The sequence below is a fragment of the Scyliorhinus canicula genome, chromosome 6 (assembly GCF_902713615.1).
Source record: "Scyliorhinus canicula chromosome 6, sScyCan1.1, whole genome shotgun sequence".
NCBI lineage: Eukaryota > Metazoa > Chordata > Chondrichthyes > Carcharhiniformes > Scyliorhinidae > Scyliorhinus > Scyliorhinus canicula.
In genome coordinates this window covers 52,735,444-52,756,108 of record NC_052151.1, presented here as the reverse complement: position 1 = coordinate 52,756,108, position 20,665 = coordinate 52,735,444, and the positions used below count along the sequence as shown (strand labels likewise).

The following is a 20,665-nucleotide window of genomic DNA, read 5'->3' as shown; positions in this document are numbered from 1 at the left end:
TCATAACGGTCATGATGGGAAGATTCCAGAACGGAGCCCTGGCTCAAAGGACAGGAACCTTTCATTTTTGTTTCTAAAACGTGGAGTAACAGGGTCGCAGGGCCACTAATCAGAGTGACAACAAGGAAAAAAACATTTATTAAACATGAAAAGTTGCATCATCACATAATACACCTTTACCCCCCCCCCCCCCCTAGCTTAACAATTACATGCAGGCTTTAAGGCAAACTCAAATTGCATCTTAATCTACAATGGTCACATTGACACTAAGTCCATTTTAAACACGCAAGGTGACTGTTGGCAAATGAATTGTCCACTCTGAACCCCAAGTGAATGTTTGTGGATGTCACCTCAGAATCCCCGCAGATGATTACCATGTGAGAATTCCCAAGCTCCACTCCCAACCCTTTAAAATCTTCTCTCACAATTATAATGCTTTCGCTTGGTGATTTGCATTCTGAAATCCAGACCAGATTTTCCAAATGAAACTTTTCAACAAAGCTTCCGCTCCACTTTTGACAGAGAATTCAGTCCAGGATTTCACACCAATCCCTTTAAGATTTCTTTCCCTTGACTGCTGTGCAAATTGCTCACAGTTGCTTTGAGGCTCGATTGCCAGATTGTGTTAAAATGGCATCACACGTCTGTTTTACCTTTGAAGACTGTTGACCCACTTTAAATCTGGTTACTGCAATTGTCTCTTTAACTCAGAGCACTTTTTGTTTACTCTTCCTTTGATTCTACTGAACCTTACCATGGTCTCTTGTTAACTTAACTCCAGACTTCTTGGACACATCTCTTAATTTCTCTAGTTTCCTTAACTAACTGCTCCTCAGATCTCTGCACTTGCTTTATTAACCATTACTTCGTGGTATGACTTTTTTTCTTGCAAAGCGGAGTGAGATGATTTCTCCCTCGCCTTCTAAACCAACTGCTTCTAGCAGAGCTGTCAGAGCTGCCTTTTCGCTCACTACATGTCTCCAACTGCTATCAAATTAGCTAAATTAAAACTTAAAAGCTTCTCTCTCTTACAAAGCCCTAGTTGCTAAGCAATCCTCACATGCTTATGCCTTTTATTTATTCTTCACACCATAGGCCCCTCCTAGCACAATAGAAACACAGTTGGAACTTAACCAACCACACACATACGAACACCATGAATCTAACTATGGGTTTTACCCTTCCAGGCACATTAAATTAAACTGACTTAAACTATACCGTATTTCTAATGTTTACCAATAAAAACATTGCCTTTGATTTCCTAACGCTATGTCCTTTTGAAGCTCAGTAAGAAGTCTTACAACACCAGGTTAAAGTCCAACAGCTTTGTTTCAAACACGAGCTTTCGGAGCACTACTCCTTCCTCAGGTGAATTCACCTGAGGAAGGAGCAGTACTCCGAAAGCTCGTGTTTGAAACAAACCTGTTGGACTTTAACCTGGTGTTGGAAGACTTCTTACTGTGCTCACCCCAGTCCAACGCCGGCATCTCCACATCATGGCTACTTTTGAAGCTCCACATTATTTTCTTCTCACTGTACAAAACATCCAAGTTTTGTATCATCTGCAAACTTTGTTATCGTCCCATATATACCACGGTCTAGATAATTAATATATATCGGGAAAAGCAAGGGCTCCAGTGCTGACCTATGGGGCACACCACTATAAACCACCCTCCACCAAAAAATATCTGTTCACCATTACTCTCTACTTCCTATTATTCAACCAATTTTGTATCCCACTAAATCAATGCTGTCTGTGCCTGCTGAGGTGCCGTCTCACCATTTGAAGAAGAGCAGAGAATTGTCTTTTTTGCCCTGGCCAATATCTATCCCTCAATTGACATCACAAAAATAGATTATCTGGTCATTATTATATTGCTATTTGTGAGTGTTTCCTGTGTGAAGATTGGCTGCCCTGTTTCCCACATTATAGTTACCCTTCAAAAAGTGCTTTGTTAGCTGTAAAGTATCTTGAGGCATCTGATGGTTCCTTAACACACATATTTATATACTCTCCAGCGAGGAGAAACAGCTTCTCAGCATCGACCCTTTCAAACCCTCCAACAATTTTTGAAGATTCAATTAGATTTTTTTTTATTCCTTTAAACTCCAGAGAAAATAGGTCAAATCAACTAATTTCTTAGTTCAGCTTCAGTGGTTCGGCCTGTTACTTGAATTGAGACTTATTTTAAAATGTAAAATATTTTGAGCTAGGCCGCACTTATAAAAATATGGCTTCCTGGACGAGACCTGCCACCCATTCACAATAAATGGATAGAAATCTTGCAGGTATAACATTTTGACTTTGCAGAGGGCCTTATCTCCCTGTAAAATATGCTAATAATTCTGACACATGTGACACCTAATTTTCCAACCATTTTATCTACCGAATTTCCTACGTTCAGTGCCATCAGGTGAAACATCCTGCCAGAAGCATAAATTCAAATAACTACGTCTCGTGACCTCAAGCTGCAGGAAGTTGAATGCAAAGCCGAGTTTTGTGTGGAGGCGGGCGGGGGGGGGGGGGGGGGGGGGGGGGTGATGGTGGGGGGGAAATAATTTGCATAGCACCACTTCAGGTGCCACTAATTGGAGTTACATTGATTCTCCAGAAGCAGGCAGCCCTTATCTGACGGCCGTTATCTGCACGCCGAATCAGTGTTCCCCGTTGATATTATGGAGAATCGCTGCACAAGTTGCATAGGTACTGTCCGGACTCGGGGAATCAAACAATTTTGTTCTCACAAAATGTCTGCCCAGATTGCTTGCAAACAGCAATTATGAAAGTTAAATGCACCGTTTTGTACTATTTCCAGCATAATTCTGCTTGCAGCAATTACATCAGTCTTCAGCAACTGTTCCTGGCACGTTTGTTGGAGATGATAATGGCTGAAAGTTGGACAGGATAAATTATCCTCTTCACCACTTGGGTGGTTACCTGGCTAGGCAGATCGTCAACGTATTAAAGAATGAAAATCATGTGGGTGGGCAATCCATGCTGCCAGATTATGACTCCGCTAGTCAAGACACCTCAACGGTGACATTAATCCATGTATTCAAATAACAGGTGGAGGAATGTTAAATTTTTATTCATTATTATAATTAACACCAATTTCTATTCTCATTGATCTGTCAATCAGTCTGATCTTCTCCCAAATGGTTTCCTGTCATTTCCACAGCTTTTCTATTGATGTCACAGTGGACAAGAAAGACGACACATGCACATGACTATTAGGTTATGTTCTGAGATTCAAGCATAAGAACACTTAACATTGTTTAATATTTTACAAAGAGAGCCTCACCACAGAATAATCTTGTACCTTACAATTACTCCCTAGGATAATGGCGTACAAATGCTTAAAGCTTTCATATGAAATTCCTCAATAGGAGCAATTCCCGATATTCAGTCCAAGTAGTGCATGCTTAAAGCTCCACTCGAGCTTCCTAACATTTTTCTCCATTTTAGTCTATCATTATAACCATGGTGAGACGTTTACACCCCTACCCCCACCTGCCACACACACGCACACATAGTAGGTTTCTAGGAGATGGAGCAAGAAACTGCAGGGATGGGATTCCTTCTGGGTTTTCACCCGCCTCAACTTAGCAGTAACTTTACACCTTAGGTGAGAAGTCTGACATCCCAGATGAGGACCTTAACTGGCCAATTAATGGCTACTTAAGGGACCTTTTCTCATCCGGCCTCAATGTTTCGGCTGGTGGCAGATTGAAGCTCTGTGCGGGAAATCCAAAAATAAAACAACGTTGATCTCGGGCAGGAAGTGGAATTGGGGAGGAGCACCTCCATCAGAAACTCCCTTCTGACTGGGAGTGCAGAACACTTAAGCCCAGTGACCCCCCCCCCCCCCCCCCCCCCCCCCAGCCTATGCTCCCAAGACCCCAATCACACACACACAGACCCCTTACACTTACCTGGGTCACTGTTTCTTCGGACTTCATCTCAGACAGCTCTTCTTCCAGTCACTGCAATAGATTGGAGAACCCCCGCCATCCTGAAAATCCAGGTCCATCTGTTCCCTTCTCCCTCATGTGCATGTCTAGTTTGCCCTTTAATGTATCTGTACTGTTTGCTTCAACCAACCCCAATGGTGGTGAGATTCATATTCTCAATACTCTTGTGGTGAAGAAGTTTTTCTGAATTCACTATTGAATTTCTTAGTGACTATTTCACATTGATAACCTCTAGCTACACTTCCTTCCTCTTATTCACAAGAGGAAACTTTATTCTGTCTCCATCCATCAAAGCCGTTCAGAATTCTGAACATCTCTATTGGGTCAGCTCTGAAATTATTTTATTCAAGCAGTGATTCTGACCCCTATAGGGGGCCAGCACGGCACTGGAGCGATCCACGCCAACAGCTTGGCGTCCACATTTAAAAGTGAGATCGGCCTGTATGACCCACACTGCAGGGGATCCTTGTCCTGCTTAAGAATCAGGGAGATCAGTGCCCGAGACATTGTCGGGGGCAAAGCCCCCCTTCCCGTGCCTCGGTAAAGGTCCTAACCAACAGGGGACCCAACAGGTCTGCATACTTCTTGTAAAATTCAGCCGGGAACCCATCCGGCCCCGGCGCCTTCCCCGACTGCATGCTCCCTATCCCTTTGACCAGCTCCTCCAGCTCAACCGGCACCCCCAGTCCCTCCACCTGTCCCTCCTCCACCCTCGGGAATCTCAGCCTGTCCAAAAAGTGCCCCATCCCCCCCCTCCTCCACCAGGGGTTCGGACCGATACAGTTTCTCATAAAAGTCCCTGAAGACCCCATTAATGTCTACCCCCCTTTGCACCATATTTCCTCCCCGATCCTTAACTCCACCAATCTCCCTAGCCGCATCCCGCTTATGGAGCTGGTGTGCCAGCATCCTGCTCGCCTTCTCCCCATATTCATACGCCGTACCCTGTGCCTTCCTCCACTGAGCGTCCGCCTTTCTGGTGGTCAACAAGTCGTACTCAGCCTGGAGGCTGCGCCGCTCCCTCAGCAATCCCTCCTCTGTGTACCTCCTGTCCACCCTCACCATCTCCCCCACCAATCTCTCCCTCTCTCTCTGCTCCCTTCTCTCCCTGTTGGCTCGAATGGAGATCAACTCCCCCCTAACCACCGCCTTCAGCGCCTCCCAGACCGTCCCCACTCGGACCTCCCCATTGTCATTGGCCTCCAGGTACCTCTCAATACATCCTCAAACCCGTCCCCCCACCTCCTCATCCGCCAGCAGCCCCACCTCCAAGCGCCAAAGCGGGCGCTATTCTCTCTCCTCCCCCAGCTCGAGGTCCACCCAGTGCGGGGCATGGTTGGAAATGGCTATCGCCGAATACTCAGCATCCTCCACCCTCGCAATCAGCGCCCTACTCATAATGAAAAAATCAATCCGGGAATAGGCCTTATGCACATGGGAGAAGTATGAAAATTCCCTGGCCCTCGGCCTTGCAAACCCCCATGGATCCACCCCTCCCATCTGGTCCATAAATCCCCTCAGCACCTTAGCCGCCGCAGGTCTCCTACCCGTCCTGGAACTGGATCGATCCAGTGGCGGATCAAGCACCGTGTTGAAATCCCCCCCCCATTATTAGACTCCCCGCCTCCAAATCTGGAATCCGGCCCAACATACGCCGCATGAAACCCGCATCATCCCAATTCGGGGCGTATATATTAACCAGCACCACCCGCTCCCCTTGCAGCTTGCCACTCACCATCACATACCTCCCGCCACTGTCTGCCACCACATTCGACGCCTCAAACGACATCCTCTTCCCCACCAGGATCGCCACCCCCCGATTTTTTGCATCCAGCCCCGAACGAAACACTTGGCTCACCCATCCCTTCCTCAATCTAACCTGATCCGCCACCTTCAGGTGTGTCTCCTGAAGCATGGCCACATCCGCCTTCAGTCCCTTCAGATGCGCAACCACCCGGGCCCGTTTGACCGGCCCATTCAGTCCCCTCACATTCCAGGTGATCAGCCAGATCAGGGGACCGCCTGCCTCCCTCCTCCGTCGACTAGCCATCACCCTTCCGCAAACCGCCACGTGCCCGTGCCCCCCGCTCAGCCCGTTCCCCTCCGCGACAGGCCCCCATTCCGACCCCCTCTACATGCTCCAGCTCTGCCTTGGCCATTCCAGCAGCAACCCGGTACCCCCCCCCCCCCCCTCTCACCCCCCCCCCCCCCCCCCCCCCCCTTAGCTACGTAACCCCTTCCATTGTACTTCCGTAAGTCAGCCGACTTCTGCTGACCCCGGCTGCTCCCGCCACTCCAATGACCCCCCCCCCCCCCCCAGTGCAACACAACCACCTCCCCAGTGCCGGCCCCGCCCACCGCTCCTCTAGCACGGGAGAAAAGCCCGCGCTTCCATCCCAAGCCCCGCCCCCCGACCCAAAACGCGGGAAAAGACGGGCACATGACCCAACAGGACCGCGAACCCCACCCAAACTCTCAACCAGTGAACAAAATACAGGCCCCAAACATGACAAAACACCCCAAATAAACAGATAACAGTCCCAAACAAGCAGAAAAAAACGCAGCACAGCAAAAACAAATCATCCAATAGAACCGATAAAGCGAAAGGATACCCAGGAGGACAAACCTTCGGGCTGTATACAGCATTCCCCAGCCCTCAGTCCTCAGTTCAAGTCCAGCTTCTCTGCCTGAACAAAAGTCCAGGCCTCCTCCGGGGAGTCAAAATGTAGCTGCCGATCTTTATACGTGACCCACAGGCGTGCCGGCTGTAACAAGCCAAACTTGACCCCCTTCTTGTGGAGCACTGCCTTCGCCCGGTTAAAGCCATCCCTTCTCTTCGCCACCTCCGCACTCCAGTCCTGGTATATCCTGACCTCTGCATTCTCCCACTTGCTACTTCTCTCCTTCTTCGCCCAACGCAGCACACACTCGCGGTCGACAAAGCGGTGAAAACGGACCAGCAGCGCCCGAGGCGGCTCGTTTGCCCTGGGTTTCCTCAGCAGCACCCGATGGGCACCCTCCAGCTCCAAAGGCCCCGGAACGACCTCGCACCCATTAGCGTGTTCAGCATCATGGATACATAGGCCCCCAAGTCTGAACCTTCCAGTCCCTCTGGGAGGCCAAGGATCCGCAGGTTCTTCCGACGGGCCCGGTTCTCCATCTCCTCCATCCTCGCTGACCACTTCTTATGGAGCGCCTCGTGCGACTCCACCTTCACTGCCAGGCCCAGGAGTTCGTCTTCGCCCTCCGAGGCCTTTTGCCGAAGCTCTCGGATCTCCGCACCCTGAGCCGTCTGGGTCGCCATGAGCTTGTCAGGGAGGCCTTAAACGGCTCCAGAATCTCTGCCTTCAGCTCCTTAAAGGAGCGCTGAAGCAGCTCCTGCTGCTCTCGCGCCCACTGCTGCCATGCTGCTGCTGCTTCCCCGCCTGCCGCCATCTTGCTTCTTCTGCCTCGCACCTTTCTCTGCTCCAAAGCCGATTTTTTGGAAGTGTCGTCGTGATTAAACGTACTCCCATATCTCTAGCCGATTCATTCTGAAGGTCATGCCTTGATGATGGTTGGATCAATGTCACATGAGCACTGGCATCGTTTACGCTTGCAGTGGGGAAGCTTAGTTCACAGGACGGCAGAACACAGATCCGGATGAGGAAATTGATGGGCCCATTGCACAGCTTAACATTTTTCAACAGAATGAATAAACCGAATAAACACGAGGGAGACAAATCAGGTGCATTGACATCCAAGCTCAGTTCTGTGACCTGGACACATATTCAGCAAGTTTTTCCACTGAGATTGCAGGCCCATAAATATTACCCATTACTGTTGAAAATAGGACAAACTAGACATACACTAGCTTTGTGGGGTCTGTTGGCCCTAATTGAAGATCTAAGTAAATCAGAAATTCCCCAAAATGATGATACTGCCCCCTTTAATAAAAATGTCAAAGCTACATTTTAAAGTTGTTGAGTTTCGCAGTCATGGATTGGTCGAGGCCACATTGATCAATATTTTGCTCAATCTAGTAAATCATTAATGTTACCTAGTATTCATTAACAGTCTCACAATGTTTCCAAAATGTGGGAAAAGTTGAACACGCATATTGGTAAACCTGCACGTAGACTGTATATGTTGCATTATTCAATAATTCTTTAACTGAATTTTAAATGATAAATCCTCTTTTGTGTATTCTCAGGGAACAGTTCACTAGCATAGCACTTCTGCTTCAAAATTATTTTTCCTTAGCTCCATTTTAATTCATGAGGAGCTTAAAATTTGATATGACGAACTGATTTGTCAGTCGGTGTGAGGATGTATAAACTGGTGTGAGGACATAGAACATAGAACAGTACAGCACAGAACAGGCCCTTCGGCCCTCAATGTTGTGCCGAGCCATGATCAGCCTACTCAAACCCACGTATCCACCCTATACCCGTAACCCAACAACCCCCCCCCCCCTCCCTCCCCCCCTCCCCTCCCCCCCCCCCCCTCCCCTCACCTTACTTTTAGGACACTATGGGCAATTTAGCATGGCCAATCCACCTAACCCGCACATCTTTAGACTGTGGGAGGAAACCGGAGCACCCGGAGGAAACCCACGCACACACGGGGAGGACGTGCAGACTCCGCACAGACAGTGACCCAGCCGGGAATCTAACCTGGGACCCTGGAGCTGTGAAGCATTTATGCTAACCATCATGCTACCGTGCTGCCCTCCATGCTACCGTGCTGCCCTCCATGCTATCGTGTTGCCCTTGGCAATGGGATTGACCCTTTGGAACTCTGAAAGAGTTACGTTAATTCAGCATGTCAGCTGTGACTCAAAGATATGAAAAGGAAACAAACTCTTGCCTTGTAAGAATCAGAGAAATATCTTACTGGCAGAAATATGTCACATTATAATCTGTTACAATGAGCTCTGTTGTGGACAGAAATAAGATGAAGATCTGAATTTCCTACTGTTCTGCATGTTCTTTCCTTATCTCTCTTCCCCACCCCACTCTCCCCAAACCGCATCCCAGACCCCTTTGCCCACCCCTCAAAAGTGTGTTATGTGAATCACGGCAGGTATCCAGTGGGTGAGCCTTTGATTTAGGAATAACATTTCTGTCTCTGAGTCAGAAGGTTTAAACTGCACTTCCTGATTATCAGAAACCGGAGCACTCACTCTGCATTCTGAATTGATGTCCAGTTTATTGGGTGCTGCACCCCACCCCCAAGCCCCTGCTCACCCGCCTCGAATGGATCATGGGAGCCAAAAAGGACTCTTTGGGCAAGTAGAACTAACCACAGCCAATTGGCTAGTGTACTAAGATGTTCACGTTGCAGCCTGTCTGATGCTTAATCAAGCTGTAAATCTTCCATTCTTTCACTCTAATCTCCAAAGAAACGACCGATTTTAAAGAAAGCTTCCTACTTATGGCGCTCATATAAGCTAATGATGGGGAAGATAGGGTGAAGATTCCATGGAATCCAGACAATGCAGTAAGAAGCTATTCGGCCCATCAAGTCTGCACCCACCCCACAAAAGGGTACCCTACCTAGGCTCACTCCCCCTCCCTATCTTCGTAACCCCACCTAACCTGTAAATCTTTGGATACTTAAGGAGCAATTTAGTATGGCCAATCCACCTAACCTGCACATCTTTAGACTACTGGAGGAAATCGGAGCACAGGGAGGAAACCCACGCAGACATCGGGAGAATGTGCATACTCCACACAGTCACCCCCAAGGCCGGAATCGAACACAGGTCGCTGCCGTTGTGAGGCAGTAGTGCTAACTACTGTGCCAACGTGCCGGCCTTGAAGTTGGAGGGGAAGTGGGATAGTACTTGAAGTGGGTCCATTAGAATATGAGTATCCAGCTTTATTCTCAATCTTTCATCCTTCATTCACCTGAAACCTGGCCAATTTGTCAGGTTTTCAAGCTTTCTTTTCTCTCGGCCCACCACAAAGTCCTTTAACTATTCACACTCTTACTGTGGCTTTTATTTCTCTCGTTTCTCACTTCTATTTAAGGGCAGCACGGTAGCATGGTGGTTAGCATAAATGCTTCACAGCTCCAGGGTCCCAGGTTCGATTCCCGGCTGGGTCACTGTCTGTGTGGAGTCTGCACGTCCTCCCCGTGTGTGCGTGGGTTTCCTCCGGGTGCTCCGGTTTCCTCCCACAGTCCAAAGATGTGCGGGTTAGGTGGACTGGCCATGCTAAATTGCCCGTAGTGTCCTAATAGTAAGGTTAAGGGGGGGAGTTGTTGGGTTACGGGTATAGGGTGGATACATGGGTTTGAGTAGGGTGATCATTGCTCGGCACAACATCAAGAGCCGAAGGGCCTGTTCTGTGCTGTACTGTTCTATGTTCTATTGTTTTGTTGCACTGTACTATCACTTCAATACATCAGCCATCACATTTTCCATTTCAGCATTTATAGAATCATAGAATCAACAGTGCAGGAGGAGGCCATTCAGCCCATCGAAAATGCACCGGCCCTCGGAAAGAGCACCCCACTTAAGCCCCACACCTACACCCCACCCAGTAACCCCACCTAACCTTTTTTTTTTGGGCACCAAGGGCAATTTAGCATGGGCAATCCACCTAACCTGCACATCTTTGGACTGTGGGAGGAAACCGGAGCACCCGGAGGAAACCCACACAGACACGGGGGGAACATGCAGGCTCCGCACAGACAAGCCTGGAATTGAACCTGGGACCCTGGCGCTATGAAGCAGCCGTGATAACCACTGTGCTACCTTGTTGCCCCAAAGTCCTTCTCTATTTATGTTTGTGTGTTACCCCTTTTCACTTATCCTGTTATTTTTTAGAAAGCAGTTTAGTTGCAAAATCGTATAGTTCTGATGAAGGCACCACCCCCAAAACATTAAAGAGTCTGTTTGCCCAACAGGTGCTGCGTGAGCAGCTAATATTTTCTGGTTTTGTTTCAGATATCTGAGATCAGCATTTATTTAATAGGAGAATGCATTTCTTCTGCCAGATATCCTGGGGTTTCCATTTGATCTACAAATATTGTCAGGAAATTGTGCTGCTTTATCCCTTTGTGGCCACTGAGAGTTTACATTTTTTACTTCTTCCTGGTTAATAAAGAGTAGACGGTTGGACATTCTTTACATTAGGAGTAACAAATATATCACTGCTATTGTGATTTTTGTACGGAAAACTCTTCTTACAGTCCACGTGGTCTTGTCTTCGCAGTGGGGTCAGTATGTTTGCGATGCTCACTGGCACATTACCGTTTACCGTGGAGCCATTTAACATCAAGCAGCTGCATCAGAAGATGGTAAACGGCGAAATTAGTTCCATCCCACCAGAGATCTCCTCAGGTATCAGACATGTTGAACACCTAACAGAAATGACGATACATGGAACACGGATGTTATATCAGAGGTGCCAAAAGGGTGGACTATAGAGCTGCATTTTCCCGGCCCTGTGGTAGTGAGCCTGGAGGTGAGGGGAGACACACCACGATAGTTTTCCAATGCATTCTCGCCACTGGGGTGCTTTCCCAGTGATGGGCAGGTAGGAGGATCTCCTGGCCAATCTATAGAGACAAGCAGGAGATTGAGATATTACATCCCTAATTAAAGTGATTTAGAGGTTTTGCCAGCATTTTGCTAAACCCCCCCCCCCCCCAACTCCTCCTGGGGGAGGCCATCTGAGCTGGAGGCTCCATGACCCAAAGTAGGTGCAGCGGACAGGAAAGATCATCCCTGCAAATCAAACAATGCAGCAGGCGGGATTTTCCCTCCACTCTGAGGGGCCTAATCTCTTGCCTCCTCATAAAGTTTAATGCTTCCATTTTGTCCCCGCAGTACCTGTCCTGCCTTAGTAGTATCCACATCTCCCAGTGGGCTTAACGAGACTCCAGAGCTCTCTGATTAGACCAGGAGCATCAAGAAGCTAAATAGGTATAACCAAAGAAGATAGCCAATTTTCACATTTCATCTGAAAGAGAACACCTCCAACAATATGGCACTCCAATGTGAGCCTGGGTACTCAACACCAGAATGAGTTTAGCCAGAATGCCTGAACACGATAAAAATAATGCACAAGCTAACATTTAAGTACAAATTGACCATAAATTTAGCCACTTCCAGAGATAACACAGCACAAATGACTGTCTCTAAGCTGTTTCAGTTATGCTCGAAGGAAGAGCACGTTGGATATTTATTTTTGCCTTTTTGAGCTCAATCTGTAGGCATGGTGATTTTTACCCACAAAACTACAAATAAAGAGGCTTTCTTTCGAGCATGCTGGAGATTCTGTGACTGAACTGAGGCCTGGTGAAACCCCTCACACTTCACCAGACACATGATACATAGGCCTGGCTTTTCACCTTCAAGGTGGGTAGGAGGAGTCAGGAAAATTCCCAGCTCGGCCCAGTTGCCTTGGGAGAAAGTGCCAGCGAAGGTGGGATCTTCATTGCTGGGGGTTTGCTGCAGGCTTGAGTTATGTCAGCCGACCCAGGAAGAATATGCAGGCAGCCCCAATGGCTCCTGGGCGTGGAGGAGGGCTGTTTAAAAGGCCTGCCTTGGTGACATGGGACATTTCCCATTTGAAATATAATACAAAGGCCCTCCATCCCTCACCACTTACACCCCTTTCACCATCCAAACACCGCATGCCCCATCCATGCCACCTTATGCCCCTGCGCTTACCCCTCATGACCCCCAAGCCAAATTCTGCCCTTCTACCCTTCCCCTATGGCCTCGCATACCCATATGCCAAGCTGTGGTGTTTTACTACTCAATAGATGTCTAGGCTCTCAGCCAAGCCTACACAATGAGGCTTGGCTAAGCGCAAAGAAACCATGAAGTTTGTTGAAATCCTTTGCTCCTCAGAGGAAACATTCCTTGATTCACAGCTCAAGCTTACTGATCTCTGCTCCCAATGTTTGTTTACACAGGTTTAGTGGTTTCAAGGATTTGTGTTTTTTGATACTTTGAAAGTCCAGGTTAAATAACATATTTATTAACCTGCAGTGAAGACTTTTTTCCAGCACAGGAGAAGGATATGAATTGGCTACTTTGTTCCAAAGATTTTTGTGATACCATTTTACAATATATGGTTCACCGGTTATAGAAAGTGTATGTTGGGCCACTGGGAACAGAAGTGCCATAGCTTGGCATCGTGGGTATGAGGGTTGGGTGGGAAGGAAGAGCCTGTCTTTGGGGGCCAAGAGCTAACATGGGAGCTGGGTGAAAATGCAGAGCTTGGCATAGAGGGAATAAGACCAAGAGGGGTGAATTGGAGGATGTAACTTGGCATAGATGGCTTGAGGGGGACCTTTTGAACTTAACTTTTAAAAGGTCCCCTTGTGCAGTGTGGTGAATGTATAGTACTAGTAATTCACCAGTGTATTAGTATCATGTTCTGCCATTGTGTTACAGCTATGTTATGTTGTTGACCTTTTGGGCTCCACCTATGGGCCATTGTGTGGCTTCACCCACAGGGGGATATGTTGGGGCATGTATGGGCTCTGCCCATGGTTCCTCCCCTTGAAAGGAAGTATAAAGAGCAGTTGACCTGTAGGCAGTCCACAGTATTGTACTAGTCGCAGGCAGGCTCTGTTCTAAGCTGATTAAAACCTTGGTTTGCTTCTGCTCGTGTCTTTGAGTGAATTCATGGTCGCATCATGCAGACTAGGATTCATGACACCTCTGAAGCACCATGTGACACGACTCTTTAAAAGCCTGGTCCAACTCCATTAAAATTGAAGACGAGGAAGGCTTGCCTATCTCCACAGTGGAGCCAGCCATGCCAGGAATGTGTGCTTTTGACAGGCTTTTGATAGCCTGGGAACGGGTTTGGGAATCCCGGAATCGGAACTCGAAAGCCACTTTTCAAGGGATTCCGAGTCAACCCGATTTGGTGAAAATACAGGCCATAGTCTCCACCTACAACTCTTGTCAATCATCCTTTGAACGTAGCTCATACAGCTGTGCTTTTCGCTCAGGTGCTGTGCACGTCCTGCTTTCCTTGCTCGAGCCTGACCCAACCAAACGGCCCACTGTCAGAGAAGCAATGGACGAGAAATGGTTAAATGAAGGGTTCATTCGAAGGCCACTGCACTCAGTTGTTTACAAGAACAGGTACTTACGAAGTGAACAATGGAACCTTTGAAACATTGTAATCATTTTCATAAAATAAATGTCTCAGCATGTTTCAACTACATTTGGAAAAAAGTCAATTTGCTGCAAAATAGATGTTCTCAAATCCAATCTGTTGCACTGAGCAAAATATAATCGTGGAGATACAGTGGGGACACTAAACGCTAGTTAGCCAAACCAGCTGACCTTCCCAATTTCCTCAAGCATTTTCATATGTTTCAGTGTAAGTTGTGTATTTTGTTTTGTGCTTATATTTATACTGAAGAAATTCAGCATAATAACATCGATTGTCGGAATATTTAACTTATCCGATGTTTCTCAGCCTGCATAAAGACATTGTGGGTGGTGGGGAGAGGGGAGGATGAAATCTTCAGCATCCACTCCAAATCAGTGAGAAGGGGCAGGACTGCGCTGTGCCTGTCTGAAACTGAGAATATTAAAGATCCATCATTTTGAGATGCGTCCCCCATTTCCATAGGAAGGTGCATTCGCAGCTCTACTCTGACTGCTCTCCTCCAGCTATGTCCACTCTCCTTGCTTTATCATTAAAGGGAAGATTCGTTTGGTGTCAAGCTCCAGTCTACAAGAATAAACTTAACAAAACAAAGGCGAAATTCCCATCTGGCAGCACCGCAAAAGTGAATCACAATTGCGTCCAGCCAAACTCCGGTGCCTCACTGGTGGCAATAACGATGGGCGCAATTCTCCCCCCCCCCCCCCCCCGGCACGCTGGGTGGGAGAATCGCTGGGACGCCGGGCGAGTCCCGCCACGCTGCCCCGGCACCCACACGCGATTCTCCCACCCCCCAAACCAGCGCGGTGAGTTTACGGCTGGCCTCTGGGAGAATTGCCGCTCACCGTTTGTAATGGGCGAGCGGCGATTCTCCTGCCCGGATGGGCGGAGCGACCTGCCCAATACAACGGGTTCCCACCGGCGCCGTCCGCACCTGGTCGCTGCCGGCGGGAACAGTGCAGGAATGCTGGGGGGGGGGGGGGGGGGGCGGGGGGAGAGTTCCAGCACCGGGGGAGTGCTCAAAAGGGGTCTGAATCCGCATCAGAATCGCTGCCCCACTCCAGGGGAATAGCAGAGCTCACCTCAAACGACGGACACATGCACCGTAGCCTTTAGCACCCTCCCTGGCACACTGCATCTCTCAGGGCAGAGGCCTGACCAGTGACACTACCAGTTAGCCCACTCTGCAGAACCACAAGCTGTCCTCAAGTCCTGCCTGTCCACTGCGCTCCTGCTCCCATGCACCCTGCCCCCGGATAGGTTGTCACAACCCAAGTGTCGTACCCAGGACCCACATTACATTGCAGCGAATGCTCTTAGCAAATGCACACTTCCCTGCCTCACTCCCATCTGTAGGACTTGCGCACACACAAGCCTCTTTGCATGGAGGCGATTGGTGGCACAGCCTGACTCTCCACCCCACAAGCCTCCCTGGTGGTGGGATAACACATAGCCCACCCAATGTACCCACCACAGTACACCCCACCGGGGACACAGACAGGGGCCGCAGAGCCTATCGCTGCCATGGGTTGCGGAGGCCACCGGTACCCCTGTTGACAGATGCAGGTGTGATCAATGGCACACATGTCCCCCTACGAGAACCGCTTCATCAATCAGAAGGGCTTCCACTCCCTGATTGTGCAGTTGGTGTGCGACCACTAGCTGCACATCTGTGGCCGATATCCCGGCAGCGTGCACGACGCATACATCATGGTGCACTCGTCTGTTCCCAGCACCTTCAAGGCGCTCCCTTGGGTGAGGGTTGGCTCTTATGCGACAAGGATTACCAGCTAAAATCTTGGCGAATGACGCCTGTCCGGGAGCCCCAGACCAATGCGGAGAACCGCTATAACAATGCTCATTCAGCAACCAGTAGCATCATTGAGCAGTGCATCAGCATCCGAAAGATGCGCTTCCGATGCCTGGGCTGATCCAGTGGGGCATTCCAATAGAGCCCCAGGAGGATCTCTAATATCGCGCAGCACAGAGGGGACATGCTAGAGACCTCATCTGATGAGGAGGATAGCCAGGAAGAACAAGGCATAGAACCCAGGCTGGCACAGCAGGCCGCCCAATCTGTGCTCCAGGGGCGCCGCACACAGGACAATTTCATCACCTCCAGGCTTGGCAACAAAGAGGCCTAGCCACCAGCATCTCGACCACCCTGTTCCACCTCTCCATACTCTCCTCATCCCCTTCCTTCCAAGTGGTGCCCAAGGGGGCTGGGGCGGCTATGGAGATGGTGATCGGTGATGTGATACTCACTGGGTAAGCTGTCCTACAAGGCGGCCTCACACTTCTGACCCCGTTCCTTCTGCCTCTGAGAGTGATGCCAGGTGGAACCTTCAATTGCCCTGGGGGCTATTACCCGTGCCATCCTCCAACGCGCACACTACCAACCTCCTACGCCACCCCCCCCCCCCCCCCAAACCCGGCACACCCTCTACACTCAGCCCAGTCCAGCCCTCACACCCTTCTGTCAGAGGATTGAGGTAGGTAGGAATGTTGGTGAAAAGGTGGTTTAATAGTGACCATATACGTTATTGAGCCCTGACCCCCAACCTCTAACCTATAGCTGCATCTGTGCCAATTTAACTGGTGTCTAACTTCCTACCACTGTGGCCCACCACTCCTTCGAGGTGTGATCTCAGATAGCACATCAGACGTGGAGGTGGCCTGCTGCGTATCCCGCCCTCTGACCTCAGATGCCTTTGGCGGCCGTTCTCTGGTGGGCCTGGATCTGGATGGGCCCAGCCGAATTTCGGGTGTCACAGGTGATGAGGTGCCATCTTGTTCTGCTAGCTGCCTCTCAGATACGCCAGTGTCAGATAGGGGGGATTCAGAAGTTCTGAGGTGTACTATCACCTCCCCTGTGGGAGGCGCCAGCACGGGCCTCATCACTTACTCCTCCCTCGGGTCTCCGGGCTGCACCATGGCATAGAGGTGAGGCCAGAGTGAGCTTCAGAGGTTCCACTATCACCTGGCGCTGCCAGTACTGGAGGCCCGCTCTCATCTCAACCAGGGTCTCGAGGCCCTCAACCATGGAGTACAGTGACTGGGCAATTTCCCTCAGTGAGTCATGACCCTCTGCAACTCCACCATGAATCTTTGCGTCTCAGTCATGTCCCTCTGACCAGCCCAGGTCAGTCAGCACCCCACCAATGCTCTCCATGCCCTCAGCATGACCCTTTCTGATTAGTCCAAGCTCTGGGGCACTGCCGCAATGTTCATGTGGGCCCAGTACATGGCTGCCTGTGACTGGGCTCCCCTGAGCCTCAGCCATTGACCACACAGTGTGCCCCAAGCCTTGGATGTCTTGACTCGTGGCTGTGACATTTTGACCCAAGGTTTCGACTGTGGACGCCACCCATTCATTGTTGGCCTGGGTACCAGACAATGCACAATCTCCTGCAGAAGGTGGTTGGACTCCTCCCACTGCACTAGCAGGCACTGGGAGGTTGTTGACACCCTGTCCTGTAGATCATGGCTCTGTATCTGCAACTCCACTAGTGATGGGATCATACTTTCCAGAAGCGCGATACTTGGTTCCTGGGATCGGGCAGCCCTCCAACTTTCTGCTTCCTCAGGAGTTCCTACCGCCACCTGATGTGCTGCAGCATGTGTGCGGACCAGATGGTGACCCAGGAGGCTCTTCAGTAAAATGCCCCACCGAGGTGACAGTCTCTGCGATGTTGGAGGGTGTGGGGCAATGCAGGGCTAAGAAGTCGGTGTCGTCTCCGGACTGGTCCTCCGGGGTGTGCTGAGGTTGTGATTGGGGGTGAGGTACCCCGGATGGGCCAGCATGTTCTGATGGTGAGCCTGCAAACCAAAAGTCAAGATGCATGGTGGGATCTTGGGAAGGAGTGGTCTGGGGAAATGGGTGACGTGCCTGCTATAGGGACATCATTTTGCATTTGGGAGCTCATTTGGCTGCCACATGCTGACCTCCACCACGGAGATAGGCTTCTCCAGCACCTCCTCAGATAATGCCATCGCCCTCTGCTTGGCGGGGTGAGAGCCCTGTGGTCTGGGATGCCCCTCTGGTCTTCGCCCGTCCCCTTCTGTAATGGGATGCCTTTCTCTAGGGGACACATAAAGGACATGGTGAGATGCATGGCGGCGGGTTACATAGGGGGTCTGTAGCTGGTGGCATATGTGTGCACCTGCCCAAAGTGGACAATACAGGTGTTAGGGTTTGGTTCAGGGTGGGATGTGAGGAAGGTACGGGCAGGTGGGTTTCTATGGGAGTGGTGAGGGGGGGGGGGGGGGGTGGTGATGTGGGGAGTGAGGGACAACAGTGATGCCAGTTGAACAGAGGTGGTGACTCAGCCACGCTGTCCTAAGGAGTCTGTTCATCTCCTTGTGACACCACGTGCCAGTCCGCCTGGTGAAGCAAACCACGCTGAGTGCCTCAGATACCTCCACCCAGGCCGGGTTGACGACCGCGGGAAAGTGTGTCCCATCTCTCCTCTACCACATCCAACAGTCGATCTAGCTCCGCGCCCGCGAAGCGTGTTGCTGCTCTCCGTGGAGCCACCTTCTTGGCTGGAATGAGAGTGTGTTAGGAGTGGAGTGCTTGTAAGCAGCTTCAGTTTGTTAAGCTCTTCAGTGCCAATTCTGGTCACAGCGAATCTGACGCCGGCAGGAATGAGAATTGATCTAGATTCACGTGGGCAGAGTACTGGCTCATCAGCATGTCCTGAATTGTTCCAGAAATAGCGCCCACAACGGGAATCCGAACCGCACGCAATGCAGTCCCAGCGTCAACACTTAGGGCTGGATTCTCCAATTTTGAGGCTAATTGAATTGTTTGAGGAAAGTACTGTGCCTGTAGTGATAGGCGACTGGGGGCAGGATTCTGTGATCCTGAGGCTAAGTGTTGACATCGTCGGAAGCGCCGTCGCGTTTCTCGACGGCATCAACACGGCCTCGGGATCAGCAATTCTGGCCCCTACAGGGGGCCTGCGCGGCACTGGAGCGTTTCACGCTGCTCCAGCTGCTGATCCCGGCGTCAACTGGGTGCCGCGGGATCCGACGCAACATGGCGCAGGGCTACAGGGGCCAGCGCCGAAGAAAGGAGAGTCCGTGGCCGCACATAGGCATGGCGGTGACCTGCAGCGGCCGCACCGTACAACATGGCGCCGGCTGCGCGCAGACCCGGCCTAGCAGGGAGTGCCCCCTGTAACTCCCCTCATCAACCCCGGACCTCCCCCCAGCCACCTGCCGTAGGCCGCTCCCCCCTCCCCCCACCAGCGCAATGCCCCCCCCCCCGACTGTGGCGGCACTGGACACAGTCCACAGCCGCCACGCGAGGTCCCGGAAAACTGCGCCACACATCGTCGGGAAGTCGGCCCATCGGGGGAGGGCCTCAGGAGACGTCCTGAGGCTGTCCCAACGGCATCCGCCATACTCAGCAATGAAGCCACTTTTGAGGTGGCGGAGCATCAGAAAAATGGCACCGCCTCCAATTTCGGCGTAAATACAGATTCTCTGGCAAAATTGCCATATGCGATTTTGGCATCGGCAATCGGAGAATCCAGCCACTAGTCTCCCAAACAGGGAATTTTGCCCCAAGTTACATAAAACTTGAAGAATAGTTATTTTTTTGTGGTGTTTTAAAAAAATATTTCTATTCTCCTCCTTTTTCATATTTTCATCCAAATTTACACCCACCAATAAACAATCAACGGTAACAAATACAATGTCAATCCCCTGGTCAACGATTCCTTCCTCCCACCAACCCCCAAACAATGGTGGTTCAGGAATCCACCATCCACCCATACATAGTCACCAACAACATATACAGTCCAACCCCGCCCCACCCCACCCCCCGCCACCCCAACCCCCCTCCCCCTAATGTTCATTGTCATCCAGTTCTTGAAAGTGCATAATAAACAAAGCCCATGATTTGTAGAACCCTTCCATCCTTCTCCTCAACTCAAACCTCACCTTCTCGAGCGTTAAAAGCTCCAACAGATCCCCCCCGCCAAGCCAGGGCACAGGGTGGAGAAACTGACCTCCACCCCAACAGGATCCGCCTTTGGGCAATCAGCGAGACGAAGGCTAATACATCTGCCCCACATCCTTTTCCAACCACGGCTGATCCGATATCTCAAATATGGCCTCCAGAGGACCCGGCTAACAATAGTTATTAATTGAAAAGCAGAATACTGCGAATGATGAAAATCTGAAATTAAAGTAGAAGATGATGAAGATCAGCTGATCAGGCAACATGTGTGGAGCGAGAAATTGAGTCAACATTTCAGGTTGATGGGCAGCACGGTGGCCTAGTGGTTAGCACAACCGCCTCACGGCACTGAGGTCCCAGGTTCGATCCCGGCTCTGGGTCACTGTCCGTGTGGAGTTTGCACGTTCTCCCCGTGTCTGCGTGGGTTTCGCCCCCACAACCCAAAAATGTGCAGAGTAGGTGGATTGGCCACGCTAAATTGCCCCTTAATTGGAAAAAATAATTGGGTAATCTAAATTTAAAAAAAAAAAAACATTTCAGGTTAATGACTTTTCGATAGAGCTGGGGCTGGATTCTCCGATTGTAAGGCTCTGTC

At 50.2% G+C, this 20,665-nt stretch overlaps 1 protein-coding gene across 1 annotated transcript in view; it reads left to right on the top strand.

Moving 5' to 3' along the window:
* Positions 1 to 20,665, top strand: part of LOC119967144 (hormonally up-regulated neu tumor-associated kinase homolog A) — a 66,382-nt gene that overhangs the window by 28,778 nt on the left and 16,939 nt on the right. Inside the window, exons 5-6 of the mRNA XM_038799289.1 lie at positions 11,175 to 11,302; positions 13,936 to 14,071. Of these exons, the coding sequence (XP_038655217.1) occupies positions 11,175 to 11,302; positions 13,936 to 14,071 (264 nt within the window). The remainder of the gene's footprint in view (positions 1 to 11,174; positions 11,303 to 13,935; positions 14,072 to 20,665) is intronic.